At 39.2% G+C, this 17,600-nt stretch overlaps 1 protein-coding gene across 5 annotated transcripts in view; it reads right to left on the bottom strand.

Moving 5' to 3' along the window:
• Positions 1–512: 512 nt before the first annotated feature.
• The window catches only part of USP37 (ubiquitin specific peptidase 37), a 95,238-nt gene continuing 78,150 nt past the window's right edge, over positions 513–17,600 (bottom strand). For all 5 annotated transcript variants that reach the window (XM_019445979.2, XM_019445974.2, XM_019445975.2 and 2 more), the window contains 6 exons: positions 12,763–12,929; positions 10,092–10,152; positions 5,957–6,072; positions 3,998–4,067; positions 3,340–3,478; positions 513–2,827 (listed from right to left, as the gene is read on the bottom strand). In XM_019445979.2, coding sequence (XP_019301524.1) covers positions 2,740–2,827; positions 3,340–3,478; positions 3,998–4,067; positions 5,957–6,072; positions 10,092–10,152; positions 12,763–12,929 — 641 coding nt within the window. In that variant the 3' untranslated portion in view covers positions 513–2,739. The remainder of the gene's footprint in view (positions 2,828–3,339; positions 3,479–3,997; positions 4,068–5,956; positions 6,073–10,091; positions 10,153–12,762; positions 12,930–17,600) is intronic.

The raw sequence follows: 17,600 nt of genomic DNA, 5'->3' as shown, positions 1-17,600 counted from the left end.
ATGGCTACTAAAGGGACAGCAGCCATCTGGCCACATGCAACTTCCAATTCTCCATAATATTAGGTGATAAGAGTCAGTAAGTCTGGATTTTAGGTTAGTTTTCTATTCAAAAAAATTTCAATTAAGATCAGTTGTCTGCAGAACTAAGTGCTGTCGAGTTCTAATTCAATGTCGTTTAAAGTAGTGTAACCCTATTTGGTAATTTTCAACAGAAAGGTTACTGTGTAGGCTGCCTGGGACTGAAGCACTCTGTCCCTATCTAACTTGTCCCTTCCGGCCCCAACACCCCAATGCCCCATCCCCCTGATTGTGAGCAAACTGATCAGACTGTGCAAAAAATATATATATATATATATAATATATTATTATAATTTTTAAATATATACAGCCAGCTCAAAAAACCAATAAACCCTTTCAACGTGGTCCAGCTGAAATCTCCATCTGTAGTCATGAACCCTTCACTGAACCTGAATGAGAACACGTAGTGAAAGGGGGGATGGATAAGGAGCGCAGGGGGAGGGGAAGGCCGAACAGGCCATAACAACGCACAGCTACCAAAGAAAATTCAAGTCCAAAACTTGCAAGTGTACAAGCGGTGAGAGAAGTCATCTACCTCAGTAACCTATTTCCAACTAACAAGTTCAGCCCAAGAAATGAAGATCAAATCAAATCAGGTTTCTGAGCCACGTGTACTTCTAAACCACACACACACACACACACACACACACACACACACACTACCAAAACAAGTCAAATGAGGGCACTTCATGGGCAATCAGGCTTATGGCATTTCTATTTTTTTTATGCCCTAATGCATCCATCCCCCATTTCAAATCATTTCCAACCATTTTTAACAGTACCTCTCAAAGCTCTCAAATACAAACACATGGAAGAGAAGTCCTAAATAGCTACAGAATTTGATCACCACTTCACTCATTTTTGAGAAAACCAGTTATTTCCCAGCAAAAGCTATAATTTTTAAAACAAATATTTTCCTCTGCTCTATATTACTCTTGCACAACTTACTGGCATACCATTTTGGAACGTTCACTATGGTAATGCATAGGTAAATGGCAGGAGGCAAAGCTTTCATTGGTAGTTAACCAAAAGTGCTGGGGCCGTTTACAATTTGGAAACTGAACATTTTAGAAACAGGTTACTATGTCAGAACACGTCCAAGCATGGGGCTGCAGCTCTCATAAGGCCATCTTCCAGAAAAGATGTTGCACCTTCTGTGATGGCGGACTTTAACATGTTTACTTCCCTTGAAAAACTGATGTTTTGTCCCTACCTGAGAGCTAAGAGTTACCTCCTTGTTTTAATAAAAGAAAAACATGAAAGAAAATACTGAAAGTTTCATTTTGCTATACTTAACTGTGTGAACCTAATGATTCCTGGGCTTACAAAAATTATTCTGTGGACAGAATTCTCCTCTGAAACTCATTCTTCACATGGTTTCACAAGCTGCTTACTAACCAAGCTGGCTGTGGCAGCCGAGCGACTAATGCAGCACTTAATACTGCAATCCCATTCAGCCTCAACTCAAAGCACCTAAAAAGATAAATCCATTACACACCTTTGTTATTTGTTAGCTCTTGGGATCACCTAAACCAATTTCATTCTAACTCTCACCTGGTTTTAAGGGCAAAGCCAGGCAGCAAATGATTTAAATGTTCTTTACCCAATAGCTCATGTACTTAATTTCCCATTTGCAGCAGGGCTTCTAGGGGTCCAGAGTTTTTAGATTTCACGCAAGAATCCTCATCTTGACCTATGGATGAGGGACAGATGCTAGCGTTCTTTCTTATCCCTAAGTATCCTTGCTGGGGAATCCCAACCTCCTAAAGTTTTGGTTGCAATCTTTTAGAGTAACGTTTGCTCCATGGAAGAATGACACGGAAGAAAAAGAAAAGATTCTATCTTCACTACAATAATATAGATGATATACAAAGAATATACTTTGAGAAGGAAATTTCTTTAAAGAAAATGCAAAGTGTAGAATGAATACCAAATGGGGGACCACAACACATTCCAAAGCACCAACAATCCATTTCTTGGGACTGCATGTAAACAGCAAAAGCATTACAAATCCATGAAATAATTTTTTTAAAAAAGCTCCTCATGTCAGGTGGCAGAAATGCCTCTCCTTCCCAAGGAGGACACACTGTCATTAGTGTAACATGGAGAGCTGGCTTTCCAGTGAACTTTACTAATAAGAAACAAACATGAAAGAGTGTAGACTCGAGTGAAACTACTCAAGGAACAGAGAAGCTAAATGCCAACTGATATGTATATCTTTACACATTTCTCAGGTGAATGGACTCTTTGACGCCTTCATTTCTTCTCAGACTGCTGTGCTATTAACTTTGAGCAGGCATACTCTGGTGACTCATCCTAACTCTTTAAGGCTCCATTCACTCCACATATATGTGTGTGTGGATGTGTATGTACATATGTATATATTTACAACACGTATCCCTAAGACAAAAGGAAGCGCCACTACTGTAGGAGAAAAAGAGGATAATCAGCTACAGATGTGAGACCAAAGTTTCCATAAAACAATTAGCAACGGAGCGTTCCACATAATTGCAGTTTTCATCTTTTGGTTTGGCCCTGAGCTGTTTGTTGCTCCCGCATCAAGTAGAATTCCGAATTCTCCTCGGGCAGAGGAAAGGTGAGGCGGGCGGCAGTGAGAGGGAATAATACTCAGTGCGCACTGCCAACCCACGAGTTTGTTCCTCACAAGGCCTGACGAGCGGTCTTCCCCACTTCCATGCTAACTGCCTGAGAGTTCTTTTCCGTTTCCAGCAGCTCATCGAAGATCTCCCTTAAAATAAAACAAACAAGAAATAAAACAGGACATTTAGTAAGTAAAGCCAAAGGATAGAAGACAGATACCGACAGAGCCTGCACAATCCCATTTGGTGCCTAAATTTTATTGAACAAGCAGCTCGTTCATTTGATCACTATCTTAACCCCATGTGCCAATTTTTGAGAAAGCTGGGTGGCGGCGGGGGGCGGCAATGGCACTAGCTAGCCTTGACAACAAAGCCATGTGATTCCCATCTGTAATTCAGATCTTCCAGCTGATATAACTGGCAGACAGACCAAGGTTTACGATAGGACAACTTTATCATATAGAAGTCTTAAGTTCCATACTTAGATGCTACTGTGAGATAATTAACATGAAGTTAAGATATCAAGATATAAGCCCTAAGCAAAGAAAACAAAAATCAAAAATTGTCAACCAACAAGTGATGGGAATACTTTGTCCTTACAGGGGGAAAAAATAGTTTCAGAGATTTGTAGCCCATAGCTCCAGACCTGGCAGTTTCTTACTTGTGCATATAAAAGAAGATGTAACCACTCCGGTCCCGATCACTCTGCACGGAAGCCTCTTGGATTTTAGATACCTCGAGATCATTGTAAGTAAACCATGCCTGCTTCTTAATGTCGTACACATCACTAATGTAATGACCTAAAATAAATAAAATCTTAAAATGGTTTGTTTTTTTTAAAGCCCAACGCGGGGCTTGAACTCACAACCTTGAGATCAAGGTCAAGAGTCAGACACTTAACTGACCGAGCCACCCATGTGCCCCTTAAAATTGTGGTTTTTAGAACACACTGCATTTTTCTCAGGTACAGGAAGCTTTGGAGAGAGAGAAACAGCCTTCCCATCGACCCTACCCCCAGCAATGTTTCTAAAAACCATTCCGAAAACATGTACAGAAACTCAAGGGAGTAATATAGTACAGCAGGACAACTTTTTGGATATAGATATATGTATGTATATGGAAATTTGGGCCATTTATAGAGAAATTAAAAAGTTGCACCTTTAACACAATTCATATTTAGTGCGATCAAAGAAAAGATTTAAAACCTTTTCTTGATGCATTCAACCTACAGCTCATGATACTGGGCACAGAGCCAACTAATAGGGAGTAAATGCTGGCAACTTCATTTATAAAAAACTGAAATCACAATGTTCATTTACCTGAAGATGAGGTGCTACCAATGTGGCTGACAACACTAATGAGCCGGTAAGAATGAGGAAGATTTCCTGTCTGGAAAACAGAAGTGGGCGTGATTTTTAACTCTTCATTTGAATATAAGTGAAACACTAAATTTAAATGTACTATCAAAGCCGACATGACAGTTTCAGTGTGTGTAGTCAAACTCAATAAAAAAAATCCAGTGGTTGCTATTGTTCACATCTTTTGACCCAAGAATTCTACTCCCAGCTAAAATTTATTCTAGGAAAATAATTCAAAAGGAAAAAAGAATATGTGTGTAAAATTATTTACTGTAGCATCACCTATAATAATGAAAAGTTGGAATTAACGAAAGACTCAAAACTAGTTAAATGATCAGTGATATACCAACTCAGTGCAATATTATTCAGTGGGTCAGCAATACGTTAACTTGTTTTCCCAACCCACATGAATGCACACAATAATTACAGCTCTATAAAAACAAGCATGTTAATGATTAAGTACTGGAAAACAAAATGAACAAAATGAAAACAGTTGCAGTGGTGCTGCTGGGATCATGGGTAAACTTTTACATTTTTAAATATTTTTTTAAATGCCCTTAAAATATTATTAATAGAAAGAATTTTAAAAACCCTGAAAAGTGACATTCATGCACTGCAGGGAGCACCATAAGGTACAATGTGGGGAAGGAATACAGCTGTATGTAAACCAGAACCATTAAAATGTTCATAAACTTTGAGGCAGTAATTTACTTCTGGAGATTTAAAGAAGAAAATTCTAAATATAGAAAACACTCAATCATACACAATTTCTCAGTGTATTATTTATCACAGTGAACAACAGAAACTTAAATGCTCATGGTTAAAACCTAAATGAAATGAACAGTATGTTGATTTGAGGGAATACAGTACATACAACAATTAAAAATAAAATGCTTATAATCTTTAATAAGCAAGGATAAAAACTGTACTTATGACTTAAAAAAAAAATTTTTTTTAACGTTTATTATTGAGAGATAGAGAGTCACAGAGCATGAACAGGGGAGGGGCCGAGAGATGGAGAGACACAGAATCCGAAGCAGGCTCCAGGCTCTGAGCTGTCAGCACAGAGCCCAACGTGGGGCTCGAACCCACAAACCATGAGATCATGACCTGAGCTGAAGTCGGACGCCTAACCAACTGAGCCACCCAGGTGCCCCTACTTTTTTTTAAAGCACACTTGGAGGCAGAGATGACAAAGTATGTCAAAATGCTAACAGTAGTTGTGTTAGGACAGTGGACTCCTAGGCAATTAAAATTACGAAATTGGAAAACGGAAAAAAAAATTATTTCAGAAAAAAAGAAGGGTAAGAAAAGGTTACAATGTGCTCTAGTTTAATAGTGCAATAGTTTTTACTGAGTAACAACCAGCTAGTTTTGGTATATAACTTTAAACACAATATAGTTTTGGGGCGCCTAGGTGGCTCAGTCGGTTGAGCGTCCGACTTCGGCTCGGGTCATGATCTCAGTGGTTCGAGCCCCATGTCGAGCTCTGTGCTGACAGCTCGGAGCCTGAAGCCTGCTTCGGAATCTGTGTCTCCCTCTCTCTCTGCCCCTTCCCCACTCGTGCTCTGTCTCTCTGTCTCTCAAAAATAAATAAAAATGTTAAAAAAAATTTTTTAAGACAATATAGTTTTGGCAGAACTAAAGGTGAGTTAATATTAATATATGACATCAAGAGCCATGTTACTCATTTACTACCTAACATGTACACAAGGGAGTCAGTTTTGTTTCAGTCTGTTCTGAAGCTTGTGTGTAAGAAATGAGGAGCAAAGGCAAGAGAAAGTGAAGGCCATCAGACAGCTGCCACAGGGCACAGATGAACCCGCAAGGGACACGGACAGGGAGGCCTTTGAAGACAAACAGCAGGAGGAGTAATCCTGACAATGTGACCAGTTCTACTCACGGAAGAAGGTCACCTACCTCAGCATTTCTTTTCAGCTCCTCAGCCTCAGCTTCCGTGTACTCCATATCTAAAACATCCTCATTTCCAGAGTCCTCATCAGAACCCAATGAGTCCAGAAAAGAGTTGTTAAACTCTGAAGAATACAAAAATGTTGTAAAAGTTCTTAGAACAGACACAAAGAGATAGGATTAGAAAAGTAAAAAAACAGCGTGGGGTACACATTTTATCATCCTATGGAAACATACAACATATTATCATTAGGGTTCCAATTTACCCAGCCCACTCTGAGGAATAACAATTCAGGTACCAGGTATCTATAAAAGAAATGTCCCTTTTTCTTTTAAATATATTTATATGAAAGGGATAGGACTCTAATAAGAAAGGAATAAACCTGAAAAAGAGAATATGATTTTACAGATAACCCAATTTCACTACATTCCACATTCTATAAACTGTATGTTAGGTTTGAAGTACTTGGTGCATATTGTGGATGCCCCAGCAAATACAAACCACCTCACAGAAGAGAGACCATAAAAAATTAGTATCCTTTCACATTCTTCAACATTAACTCTTTTGAAATTTAATATAATGGTATCTAACCTTGAATTTAAGGTTCGCTTAAAATATACTACACTAATAATTAAATCCAAGATCTACTTTTTTCTTTAATGATGAGTTTCTACTGAAAGACTCCATCTTTAGTAATGACTTAAAGAGTCCCAGAAGCATTCGTAGGTGTCTCTTTGCTTTAAAATACAATTAATCCCACTTAAAATCATAGTATAGAGTTATTTAAAAGACACGAACACTTATGAATGGGAAGAACAGAGAAAGAGACTATAGAATCAGAATCCTGAAAACTACAAAGTAGATGGTGACTGACTTAGCAGACCTAGGAAAGCCAAAACCAAATCTTAAGCCAGTAACAGAAAAGTTGAGAACCAATCCAATTTAAATCACAGACTCTTGTTCAAAAGACATACAACTTGCAAATATCATGTACCCCTGAAATTGGAGGCTAAGGAGGGGATAAAAAAAAATAAGGATTTGGTGAAAAGTGTTTTGAGAAACAGACCCCCAGGATCCCCTCCCCTCCACTTTATGCTGCTAAGCAGTGACAGAAATCTGGAGTTTCATCCTCTGGAGGGGGTAAAACACTCTCTGGACTGGGGGAACGCCAGGCACACACAGCAAATGGGGAAGCAGGCCACGATTTGCAGAGCAAACCCCTCTACCCCAGCCCTATTCCTATACTTGGCTCTCAGAACTCTGACAGCCTCATCTTTTACCTTTAGGCAAAGGCAATAAATGAGAAAACTCTTTTTTTTTTTTTTAAGTTTATTTACTTATTTTGAGACAGAGAGAGAGCAAGTGCACAAGTGGTGGAGGGACTGAGAGGGAGACAGAGAATTCCAAGTAGGTTCCACACTGTCAGTGCAGAGCCTGATGTGGGGCTTGAACCCACGAACTGTGAGATCAAGAGTCAGCCGCTCAACCAACTGAACCACCCAGGCCCCAGAGAAAACTCTTTTTTTTTTAGGAATCTGACCAGCCCATGACAAAGTCCTAAAATATTAACATCATCTTCAAAACAGTCCCACACTCTAAAACTCAGAGTTGATGAGCCCTAACTATTCATGTGCTCAGAGCTTCCAACCATCTTTTTTTTTTTTTTTAAGTTTATTTATTTATTTTTGTGAGAGAGAGAGAGAGACTGCACGCTTGAGTGAGCATGTGAGTGGGCAAGGGGTAGAGAAAGAGGGGGAGAGAATCTTAAGCAGGCTCCATGCTGTCAGGCTGTCAGCAGAGCCCTATGCAGGGCTTGGACTCAAGAACTGTGAGATCATGACCTGAACCAAAACCAAGAGTCGGACACCTAACTGACAGCCACCCAGGTGCCCCCAACTATCTTTTTAGTCTCCTTTTCTTAACAATGAACCAACAACCAAAGATTACTAGACACTGAGGAAAGCCTCTAATAAGTAATATAAAGACCATAAGAACCACACAGGACAGGGCAGTTGGAGGAAACAATCTATTCAGGGAGAAGAAACCTTCAAATAAACAAATCAACTATATTTAATATCCTCAGAGATTTGAGATGGTATTACTTCCATGACCACCCCCCAAAAGCTTACGAAAAAGAGAACATACACAAATCAGTTCTTGAAAAGTAGAAATATGATAGAAATAAAACACTCAAAAGAAGGTTTGGAGCTAGAGATAAGGTTAGAGAACTTTCCCAGGAAGCAGAACAAAATTACCAAAAGATGGAAAACTAGAAAGAAGAGATGAGAAAATTTTAAGAATCAGACCAGAAAGTCTGGATAACAGAAGTTTCAAAAAGAGAAAGGAGAGTGAAAGGGAGGAAGTCAGTGAAAATTTCTTATAATTGAAGGACACAAGTTTCTCTATTAAAATGATCTTTTAAGTGCCCAGTAAAATGGATGAAAAAGACCCACATCAAAGCACATCGGTATGAAACTTCATCATAGTAGAAATAAAAAGATCCTACAAGCTTTCAGACAAAAACGGGGTCATATCAGGATAAAGAATGGCTTTCATACGGCAACTCTGCAAACAAGACTTCTATCACTGCTCAGCAGCATGAAGTTGGAGGGAAACAATGCTTTCACAATGACTGCAAACCCAGAATTCTATACAGCCAAACCATCAAATACTAGGTACAGTGAAACTTGCAAAGCTTCCAAAAAAACCTGAGTCACAACCCCTCTTTTCTAAGAAAACTACTAGGACGTTCTCCATCAAAGCACAAGTAGAGGGGTGCCTGGGTGGCTCAGTTGGTTAAGCATCTGACTTCGGCTTGGGTCATAATCTCATGGTTCATGAGTTTGAGTCCCACATCAAGTTCTGTGCTGTCAGTGCAGAGCGCACTTTGGATCCTCTGTCCCTGTCTCTCTCTGCCCCTCCCCCGCTTCACGTGTGTTCTCTCTCAACAATAAACGTTAAAAAAAAAAAAAAAAAAGCACAAGTACACAAGTAGACCAAGAATGAGGAAGGGTGAGATACAGGAAATGAGAGATTCAAACAAAGGAGAGAATCAGAGGGAATCCCCAGGAGAATGGTTAGGGAGCTCTCAGGGTATCTGTGCATGGATGTAAAGGGCAACCCGTCCAGACTGGAGCAATGTGACTTGTGACAGCCATTAATGCCACCACTATACCATCTTTCTAATAGAGCACAGAATGCCTGGGTGAAATCTAGCTTCAATTCTTATTTGTAATTGCCTCAACTATGTGCCAGCAAAATTCAGGCTCTCTGCTCTATGCCCTGGTGTCTAGATCAGCCTAGAGCACTCAATTTGTACCAAAGTGTTCTGTTTTGATCTATTTCTGAGAACCAGAGAAAGACTAGTGATCTTGGAAAATAAAAGTGAGCCTGCTTCCCATGACTACATGTCCCTATGGACCTCTAGTATCTGGTCCATATATTAATTCTGCCACATGCCACAACTATGGTGAGCATTATGTTTCTAAATACTCATGATTTTGCCCACTGATTTGCCAAGAGCGAACTCTTGTAAATTCACAGGGAAACTGAGGCCACATTATCTTCTAGTAGTTCTAATCATGGCAAAATGCTCTTTCACATGTCCTTGTTATGTAATTTTTCAAAAAAAAAAAAAAAAAAAAAGGAGGGGTGATATGGATAGAGATGACAAATTATTTTTTTTAAAAAAGCTACCGGGGTGCGCCTGAGTCACTCAGTTGGTTAAGCGTCCGACTTCGGCTCAGGTCACAATCTCACAATTCATGAGTTCAAGCCCCGCGTCGGGCTCTGTGTTAACAACTCAGAGCCTGGAGCCTGCTTCAGATTCTGTGTCTCCCTGTCTCGCTGCCCCTCCCTCTGTCTAGTTCTCTGTCTCTCTCTCTCTCAAAAATAAGTAAAAACATTAAAAAAAATGTTTTTTTAATAAAAATATTAAAAAAAAGCTACTGATGGATACAAACATTAGAACAGTGGTTTTCTCTTGGGGTGGAGGGAAGAAATGGGTACACAATTTCTAAGGTTCTATTTCTTTACCTTGAAGGTGTTAAAATTTGTTATTGTCATTAAAATAATACTTTACATGTTTTTCTGTGTGCAATACAGTTCACCATAAAAACAATGTAATTAAAATAATCTCCACACCTTGAAGACTTAACTCTGTTGCTCTTTTGAGGTCATCATCTTCTTTCTGTTCCCAAGCTTCCTAAAGGGACAAAAACAAAACTAAGGTATTTAAAAAGGTACTGATTAAACTTATTTACCAAGGATGAGATCAGCCGCGCTAGAAGCATTTGCTCACAATGTTTTCCATAATCTTACAAATGTATGGAGTATGACCTTTCGAGGGATGTGGAGAAATCCTTTACTTTTTTCAACCCTGTTTTCCTAAAACACAACCTCGGGGGTTAAAAGGGCTTACATGTTATCTCTTCTAGTCAGTCACATTTGGCTTGCTAACCAAAAGCCATTCACTGTGACAGTGTGATCTAATTAATTCCCTTTCTTCTTGTATGTATGAAATGCCTGGCACACAGCAGAACCTACTTAGCAAGTTGCTCTGTTTTCTTTCCTCTGATTTACAGCATCTGCCCATTTCCGTGGTATAAATACTCCCACTGTGGCAAAGTTTAAGCTACCAATGTGATACTGAGTGCACGGCTGGGAAGAGGTGGGCACGCCTGAGCTGACGGTGAGCGGGTCCTAGTGTATTGCTGTCCCTAAGTCTATGACAGCAACAGAAACAATTTCCACAAGATCATTATTCAAACATTTCTATTTTATTCTTTTTTCTATTTTTTTCTTGCTTAAAAAAAACCCCGACACACGTAACAGATACCTGGTGAATACTAAATGAATGCTGCTGTTACTTTTCTAATACATCTGAGGTTCTCTTAGAAAGACAAGAACCTGTGAAAATGTCAACCTGATGACTAATTATAAAAATAGGGAAATGTTGACTCTAAAAATTTTTCCCTCTCACCTGCAGAGAAATTTATAAACTTCATGCATAAATGAAGAAAAGATGTAATTTAAGCAGAACCGTTTTATACTTTTCCCAAGTCTAGACTTGTTTTTAGTTACTAAAGTATATAAGAAGCTTAGAATGAGCTATTCTGCATTACAGTTCTGGGAGCAATAATACTGTATTCAGGAAAGAAACAGATATTCTCTAAGAGGAAATATGATTACTTAAACTCATCCAGCATATAAAGTCTGTGCTGAAACCCAGATGGTAAAAGATACTCTTTTAGCTATTAATAGAATGATGCAGGTATACCAAACTGAAGAGACCTCATATTCTATTCTCAGATGTGAAGATAGGTTCTTAAGATAGTTTTAACTGGGTAGCTGACAAGAAAGAGGATATATGTCCTTTGTGCATGAAAAAGAGGTATGCTGAATTTTTTCTTTCTCTGCACTATAAGGAACTATTGTTAAGAAATCAGACCTTGGTCTTTTAGATGAAAAATAAGTTTTCTAAAACAAATGATTACTATCCATTATTTGCAAAATAGCTGACATAAATACATCTTGATGATGAGGCAGCTAGGGAGATACTTCTCACAAATAAAAGGATACAGAACAGCTGGTTCTGAAAGCATTTTAAAGCAGCAGTTCTCAGCCTTGACTGAACACCAGAATCACTGGGAGGTTTTAAAAAATGGAGGAAGAAGTAAGGAGGAGGAAGGAAGCAAGGAGGAAGGAAGGAGAGAAGGGAGGCTGAGAGAAGGGGGAAGGGGGAGAGAGAGGGAGGAGGGGGAGGGGGGAGGGAGAGAGAGGGAGGGAGGGAGAGAGAGAAAAGGAAAGATATCTAGATGCCCAGACCATACCCCAGGATCCATTATATCAGAATTCCTGAGGGGAAGAACAATGCAAGTATCAGTATTTTTTAAAGCTCCCCAGATGATAGTAATGTGCAGTTAAGAATGAACCCCACTGTTCTAGAGAAATCAGATTTTAAGATTTTATTTTTAAGTAATCACTACACCCTATGAGGGGCGTGAACTTACAACCCGGAGATCAAGAGTCACATGCTTTACTGACTGACCAGCCAGGTGCCCTCAGACAAATTAGATTTATTAATCTGATTATTTGTAAACACTAAAATGGTGTGCTCATTCTAGGGAGTTTTGGTAAATTTTTATTACTAACATGACGTGGATTGCATAGGATCACACAACCATGAAAACATCACCTTTTAGTCAAGATACCTTAGGCAACTGCAATACCTCAGGCAAAAGCAACAGCTTTGGCAAATATAAGTATGAAGAATTAGAAATTTAAGATTAGATTACTATATAAGAAAAGAGCGGATAAATGTTCATCTTTTCCAGTCTATGACTGAAAGCTGAAATTTCAGATATTATTCAGATAATAGCCCTGAGAATTTTATGCTCAAATAATTCACAGGAAAGAATTCATATTGTGAGAAAGTGACCAGAACAATGCCTTAAAATATTAAAAAATCATGGTGGTATGCTGGCTATTTCTAAAGCTTGTAAAATAAAGTTGGACAGGGGATGATGTGTAATAACCCATCCTGCCTCAGCATGCAACGAATTACACTAATGGGAAGTAATCAACAATACATTTTGTTGCATTTGGAATTTCAAAAAAAGAAAAACTATCACTGTTTCTGTTTCAGAACCAAGGCAAAGTTCCAAACAAGTTTGTGTGTTTTGCTGGACCAATGCCTTAGTGTATGTAAATCACCTGGAACAATGCTTGGCACACAGTAAGTGCTTAATGCATGTTAGTTGTTGTTACTGGGGAAGACAGGTAAGGAGAAAACAGCAATAGAAGTATCTCTTACTTGTTCCTGAAGGCTCTGAGCCAATGCCTGCTGAAGTTCTTGCTCTTCCCTTTCACGTTCCATATCATACTGCTGGAGCCAATCAACCTCTCCTTGAGATCCTTCTGGAGTTTTATTTTCTTTATTCTCATCACAGTCTTTAGTTATCTCCGTAAAACTGGCAGGATCTGAGGAAGCAGAACAAGACGTAACTGGGAAATCCTCTCTAATAAACTGAAATCTCTGGACTAGAGTGACACCTACTGTTCAGAGAGTAACTGACCCGAACCTCATATATGACTTGCTTGGGACACACAATTTCATCTTGCTACATTTAGATCATGGTTTCTCAATCTCAGCACTACTGACATTCTGGGTGGGATAATTTTTTGTTGTTTGAGGGGGCTGTCCTATGCACTGCAGAATGTTCAGCAACATCCTTGGTCTCTACCTACTAGATGTCAATAGCAACCCCCTTCCCCAGATGTGACCACCAAAAATGACAGACATTGTCAATGTCCCCTGGGGGGCCAAAACTGTCCTTGGTTGAGAACCACTGATCTACAGCAATGTTCTGAAACGTAACCAATCAGGAAGCACTATGGCTGAGGATGGAGAAAAATGAACAGCCATATTCATAGCCGGTCACAATGTCACATAGCCAAGTATTAGGAATAAAGCATTGTTTAGAGTAAATGAAGAATTAGGCTAGAATGATTAAGCTAACATTGAGATTTTTTCTCATTATTAAATTAGGTCAAATGAGTGTGTGTTTTCATTAATAATCAAATAAACCTTGTACATATCCTAAATCAAAAGAGCTACATGAAATACGTAAACACTTCATGTACTGCACAAGTATATGACTATATATGTTTAAAACATCCACACAAGGAGAGAAGAAGAAAAAATCTTTCATTTCTTTCTGTTCCTTCTCAATCTCTAGACCACAGCTAGCTGGGATAAACAGTATGGTCATGATTTCGTTCTGGTTATTTGAACTGTGAGAACAAAAACATCTCATTATGATTTTTAATATAGGTAAGAGTGGGTAGACAGAGTTCAATGCTTTCTTTTTCTCAAACACTACAAAAGCAAATATTATCATCTTAACAAGTTAGGGAAAGTCTCATAAAAAGAATTTAACTGGCAAACAAGAATTACCTTTACAGATTCATTTTATATAGATTGTGTTAAAATTAGCATATGCTCTTTATCTGCCCTAATACTGTATCTTAACCACTTAAACGATAGATTTTCCACAGCACTACCAATTAATCTAAGGTTTACAACATCTTGACTTTAGACTCTAAATCAGTAAGTTGTCATCATTTTTTAATTGTATCAAATTGTTGACTGAATACTTACCATTAAAACTCTGAATACTCATTAAAAGAGAAAAACTCTTCGAATATATTAAGTGCAAAAGCAATATGATCCCAATTAAAAAATTATATAAAAGATGTAATTTCTGGGGCGCCTGGGTGGCTCAGTCAGTTAAGTGTCCGACTTCAGCTAGGTCACAATCTCGTGGTCTGTGAGTTTGAGTCCTGTGTCAGGCTCTGTGCTGACAGCTCAGAGTCTGGAGCCTGCTTCGGATTCTCTCTGCCCCTTCCTCGCTCACATTCTGTCTCTCTCTCTCTCTCTCTCTCTCTCTCTCAAAAATAAACAAACATTAAAAGATATAACTTCTTCCTTTCCTCTATTCTTGGAGAAAGTCATTTCCACAAGCTGGAAGGGGGAGCTCTGAAGTCTCTCTGACCCTGCCTGTCCCTCTGGCCTTAGCTTATTGGACCAGGAATGGATATTTGAGTCAACCAATCTGATTACTGCTGGAAATGTGGAACTGAGACATTCAAAATTAGCTGATGTTGAACATTTTAAGTGGAAGAAAGATTTGGGAGTTGAGGCTGCTATTTTAGACCTAAGATAAATATTATTACTTTTATTACCAAAATATACTCATTAAAAAAAGGTAATTTTTCTTAACCAATAATTTTCTGCATTCCAGGTACTGATGTGCCCCACAAATCCTAAAATCATACTACCAATTAATCCACGTGATAGAAAACCAAAGCATTACTTTGAGATGCTAAAATCAAGATAGATTTGTTATCAGGACAAGATTATCAGATGGATACAAACATTACTTAAGATCTATGGGAACAAATATGACCATGGAATAACAACACTCTTGTAAGGAACTTGATCAATGGATAGAAGGAAAGCCACATGTCAGAATTTAACGTTTTTACACTGAACACATATCTTCTGCTTCTTCCCCTACACCAAATGAAACCTGCTCCTTTCCTATAGTCTATGTTTCAGTGAAAGGGATCACTATACACAGTTTTTTTTTTAAGGTTTATTTTTATTTTTTGAGAGTGAGTGGGGGAGGGGCAGAGAGAGAGGGAGATGAGGATCTGAAGCAGGCTCTACACTGAGAGCAAAGAGCCCAATGTGGGGCTCAAACTCACAAACTGAGATCGTGACCTGAGCCGAAGTCAGAAGCTTAACCGACTGAGCCACCCCTGCACCTTATGTGCCTTTTTTAAAGACAGAAAGCTGGTGTCATTTTTTACTTATCCCTCATATCAGGTAAGTCATTATTTCCTAACTATCTCTTCAATCCATCGACTTTTCCTTCAAATGCCAAAACCTTGGCCTAAGGCATCATTAGTTTTTGACCTAGACAACTGAAGTAACTTCTTAACAGGTCTCACAGGATTACTTTGAATTTCTTCTCTCATAAATGTGCTATAGTGCAGCCAGAATGGTCTTTTTATTTTTTTAAACTTTTTTTTTTTTTTTTTAATTTTTAATGTTTATTTATTTTTGAGAGAGAGAGAGAAACTGAGTGGGACAGGAACAGAGCCTGACATGGGGCTCGAACCCATGAACTGCGAGATCATGACCAGGACACTTAACCAACTGAGCCACCCAGGCACCCTTTTTAAAATTTTTTTAAAAAGTTTATTTATTTATTTTGAGAGGGAGTGAGAGCGAGTGAGAGCGACAGAGAGAGAGAGAGAGAGAGAGAGAGAGAGAGAGCGCGCGCGGTCACATGCATATGCAAGTGGGGGAGGGCAGAGAGAGTGGGAGAGAGGGAATCCCAGTGCAGAGTCTGATATGGTGCTCAAACTCATGAACCATTAGATCATGACCTGAGTCAAAGGTGGATGCTTAACCAATTGAGCCACCCAGGTGCTTTGAGAATGATCTTTTTCAAATATAAATCTTTATCAAACACTTGTTTGCTTATAACTATTCAATAACTTCCTAATGGTTCTGAAATAAAAGTCCAAACTTCTAAAAATGGGTTTAGGCCATGTAAAAACTAGAGATGCATAGCTTTTTCTCTTTTGCTTTTCTTCCTCAACACTATGCTCCAGTCATGCAGATCATTCTGAACTTTTTTGTTGCCTACTAACTTGCCATGGCCTCTCTCACATCTCAACCTCTGCACATACTCTTCCCTCTGGCTGGTGTCCGGAGACAGTGAAACCTTACTTGGCAGTCTTCTTGCCCCTCCTCAGTTGATTCATGAGACAATGTGCTGGGCCCCAAATAATTACTGAGAATCTACTATGCACCAGGAATTGTTGTGGAAGGTGGGACTACAGCAACAATTAAAGCAAGATGGCCCTTGTCCTCAAGTAGCTTAAGTGCAAAGACTCTGAGACGAGAATGAACTTAGCATATTTGTAGGAACAAAGAGAGACAAAGCCAGTATAGCTAAGTGGAGTGAAAGAGGGGGAGAGTGGAGACAGGCCATAGTAAGAAGCGTGGATGGCTCAGTCAGTTAAGTGTCTGACTTTGGCTCAGGTCATGATTTCATGGTTCGTGAGTTCGAGACCTATATCCAGCTCCCTGCTGTTAACACAGCCTGTTTTGGATCCTCTGTCTCCCTCTCTCTGTGCCCCTCCCCAGCTTGTGGGGAGAAAGAAAGAAAGGAAAAAGAAGCTTGGATGAAGTGTAATGGCAAATCATAATAAGTTTTAAATGTTTACTTATTTATTTTGAGACGCAAGGGAGGGGGGGAGGGGCAGAGAGAGGGAAGGAGAGAGCATCCCAAGCAGGTTCCACCCTACCAGGGCAGAGCCCAAGGTAGGGCTCAATCCCATAAACCATGAGATCATGACCTGAGCCCAAATCAAGAGCTGGGTGCTTAACTAACTGAGCTAGCCACCCAGGCGCCCTGCCAAGTGGACGTTTTACGTAGGCATCTCAATACCAAAATTTAAAGCTCAGCTGAGAGATCCAAGCTAGAGGTATGAATTTGGTAGTTCATCGGTCTGTGAGGCTGTGGTAAAATATGAGATCACTCAGGGAGAGAGCTTCAGTAGCAAAAAGACAGCTAAGGATGGTATTCTGGGAATACTCCGACAATCAGAGTTCTGATGAGGGGAGGGAAACTAAAGTGACTTGGTTTAGTAGGAAGAAAACTCCCTGACAAGCATGGTGTCATGGAAGCTCAGAGAAAAAAAAAATGTATAAAAGTTCTGAATGTTAAGGAAGGAGTGGTGAATTATGTGAAATACTGCTAATGTAAACTTGATAAACCATTTCAGGGGAGTGATGGGGAAGAAAGCCCACTTGCAGAGAGCTGGTGAGAGAATGGGTGGTGGTAAGAAAGTAGAGAGAATGAATAAAACACTTTCAGAGAATTCTGTTGTGAGTGGAGCAAAGAAAGAGAGCAGTAGCAGTAGGGGAATGTATGGTAACAAGAGAGTTTTTTAAAAATGGATTTTTACCCCATAACCAGAAAGGAAATCAAATTCGTAATCAAAAGTCTCCCAAAAAACAAGAGTCCAGGGCCAGATGGCTTTCCAGGGGAATTCTACAAACACTTAAGGAAG

Source organism: Panthera pardus, unplaced genomic scaffold (assembly GCF_024362965.1).
Source record: "Panthera pardus isolate Hobbes unplaced genomic scaffold, ASM2436296v1 HiC_scaffold_10, whole genome shotgun sequence".
In the NCBI taxonomy this organism is placed as follows: Eukaryota; Metazoa; Chordata; class Mammalia; order Carnivora; family Felidae; genus Panthera; species Panthera pardus.
The sequence above is the reverse complement of the archived record's forward strand: the minus strand, read 5'-3'. Positions and strand labels throughout refer to the sequence as shown.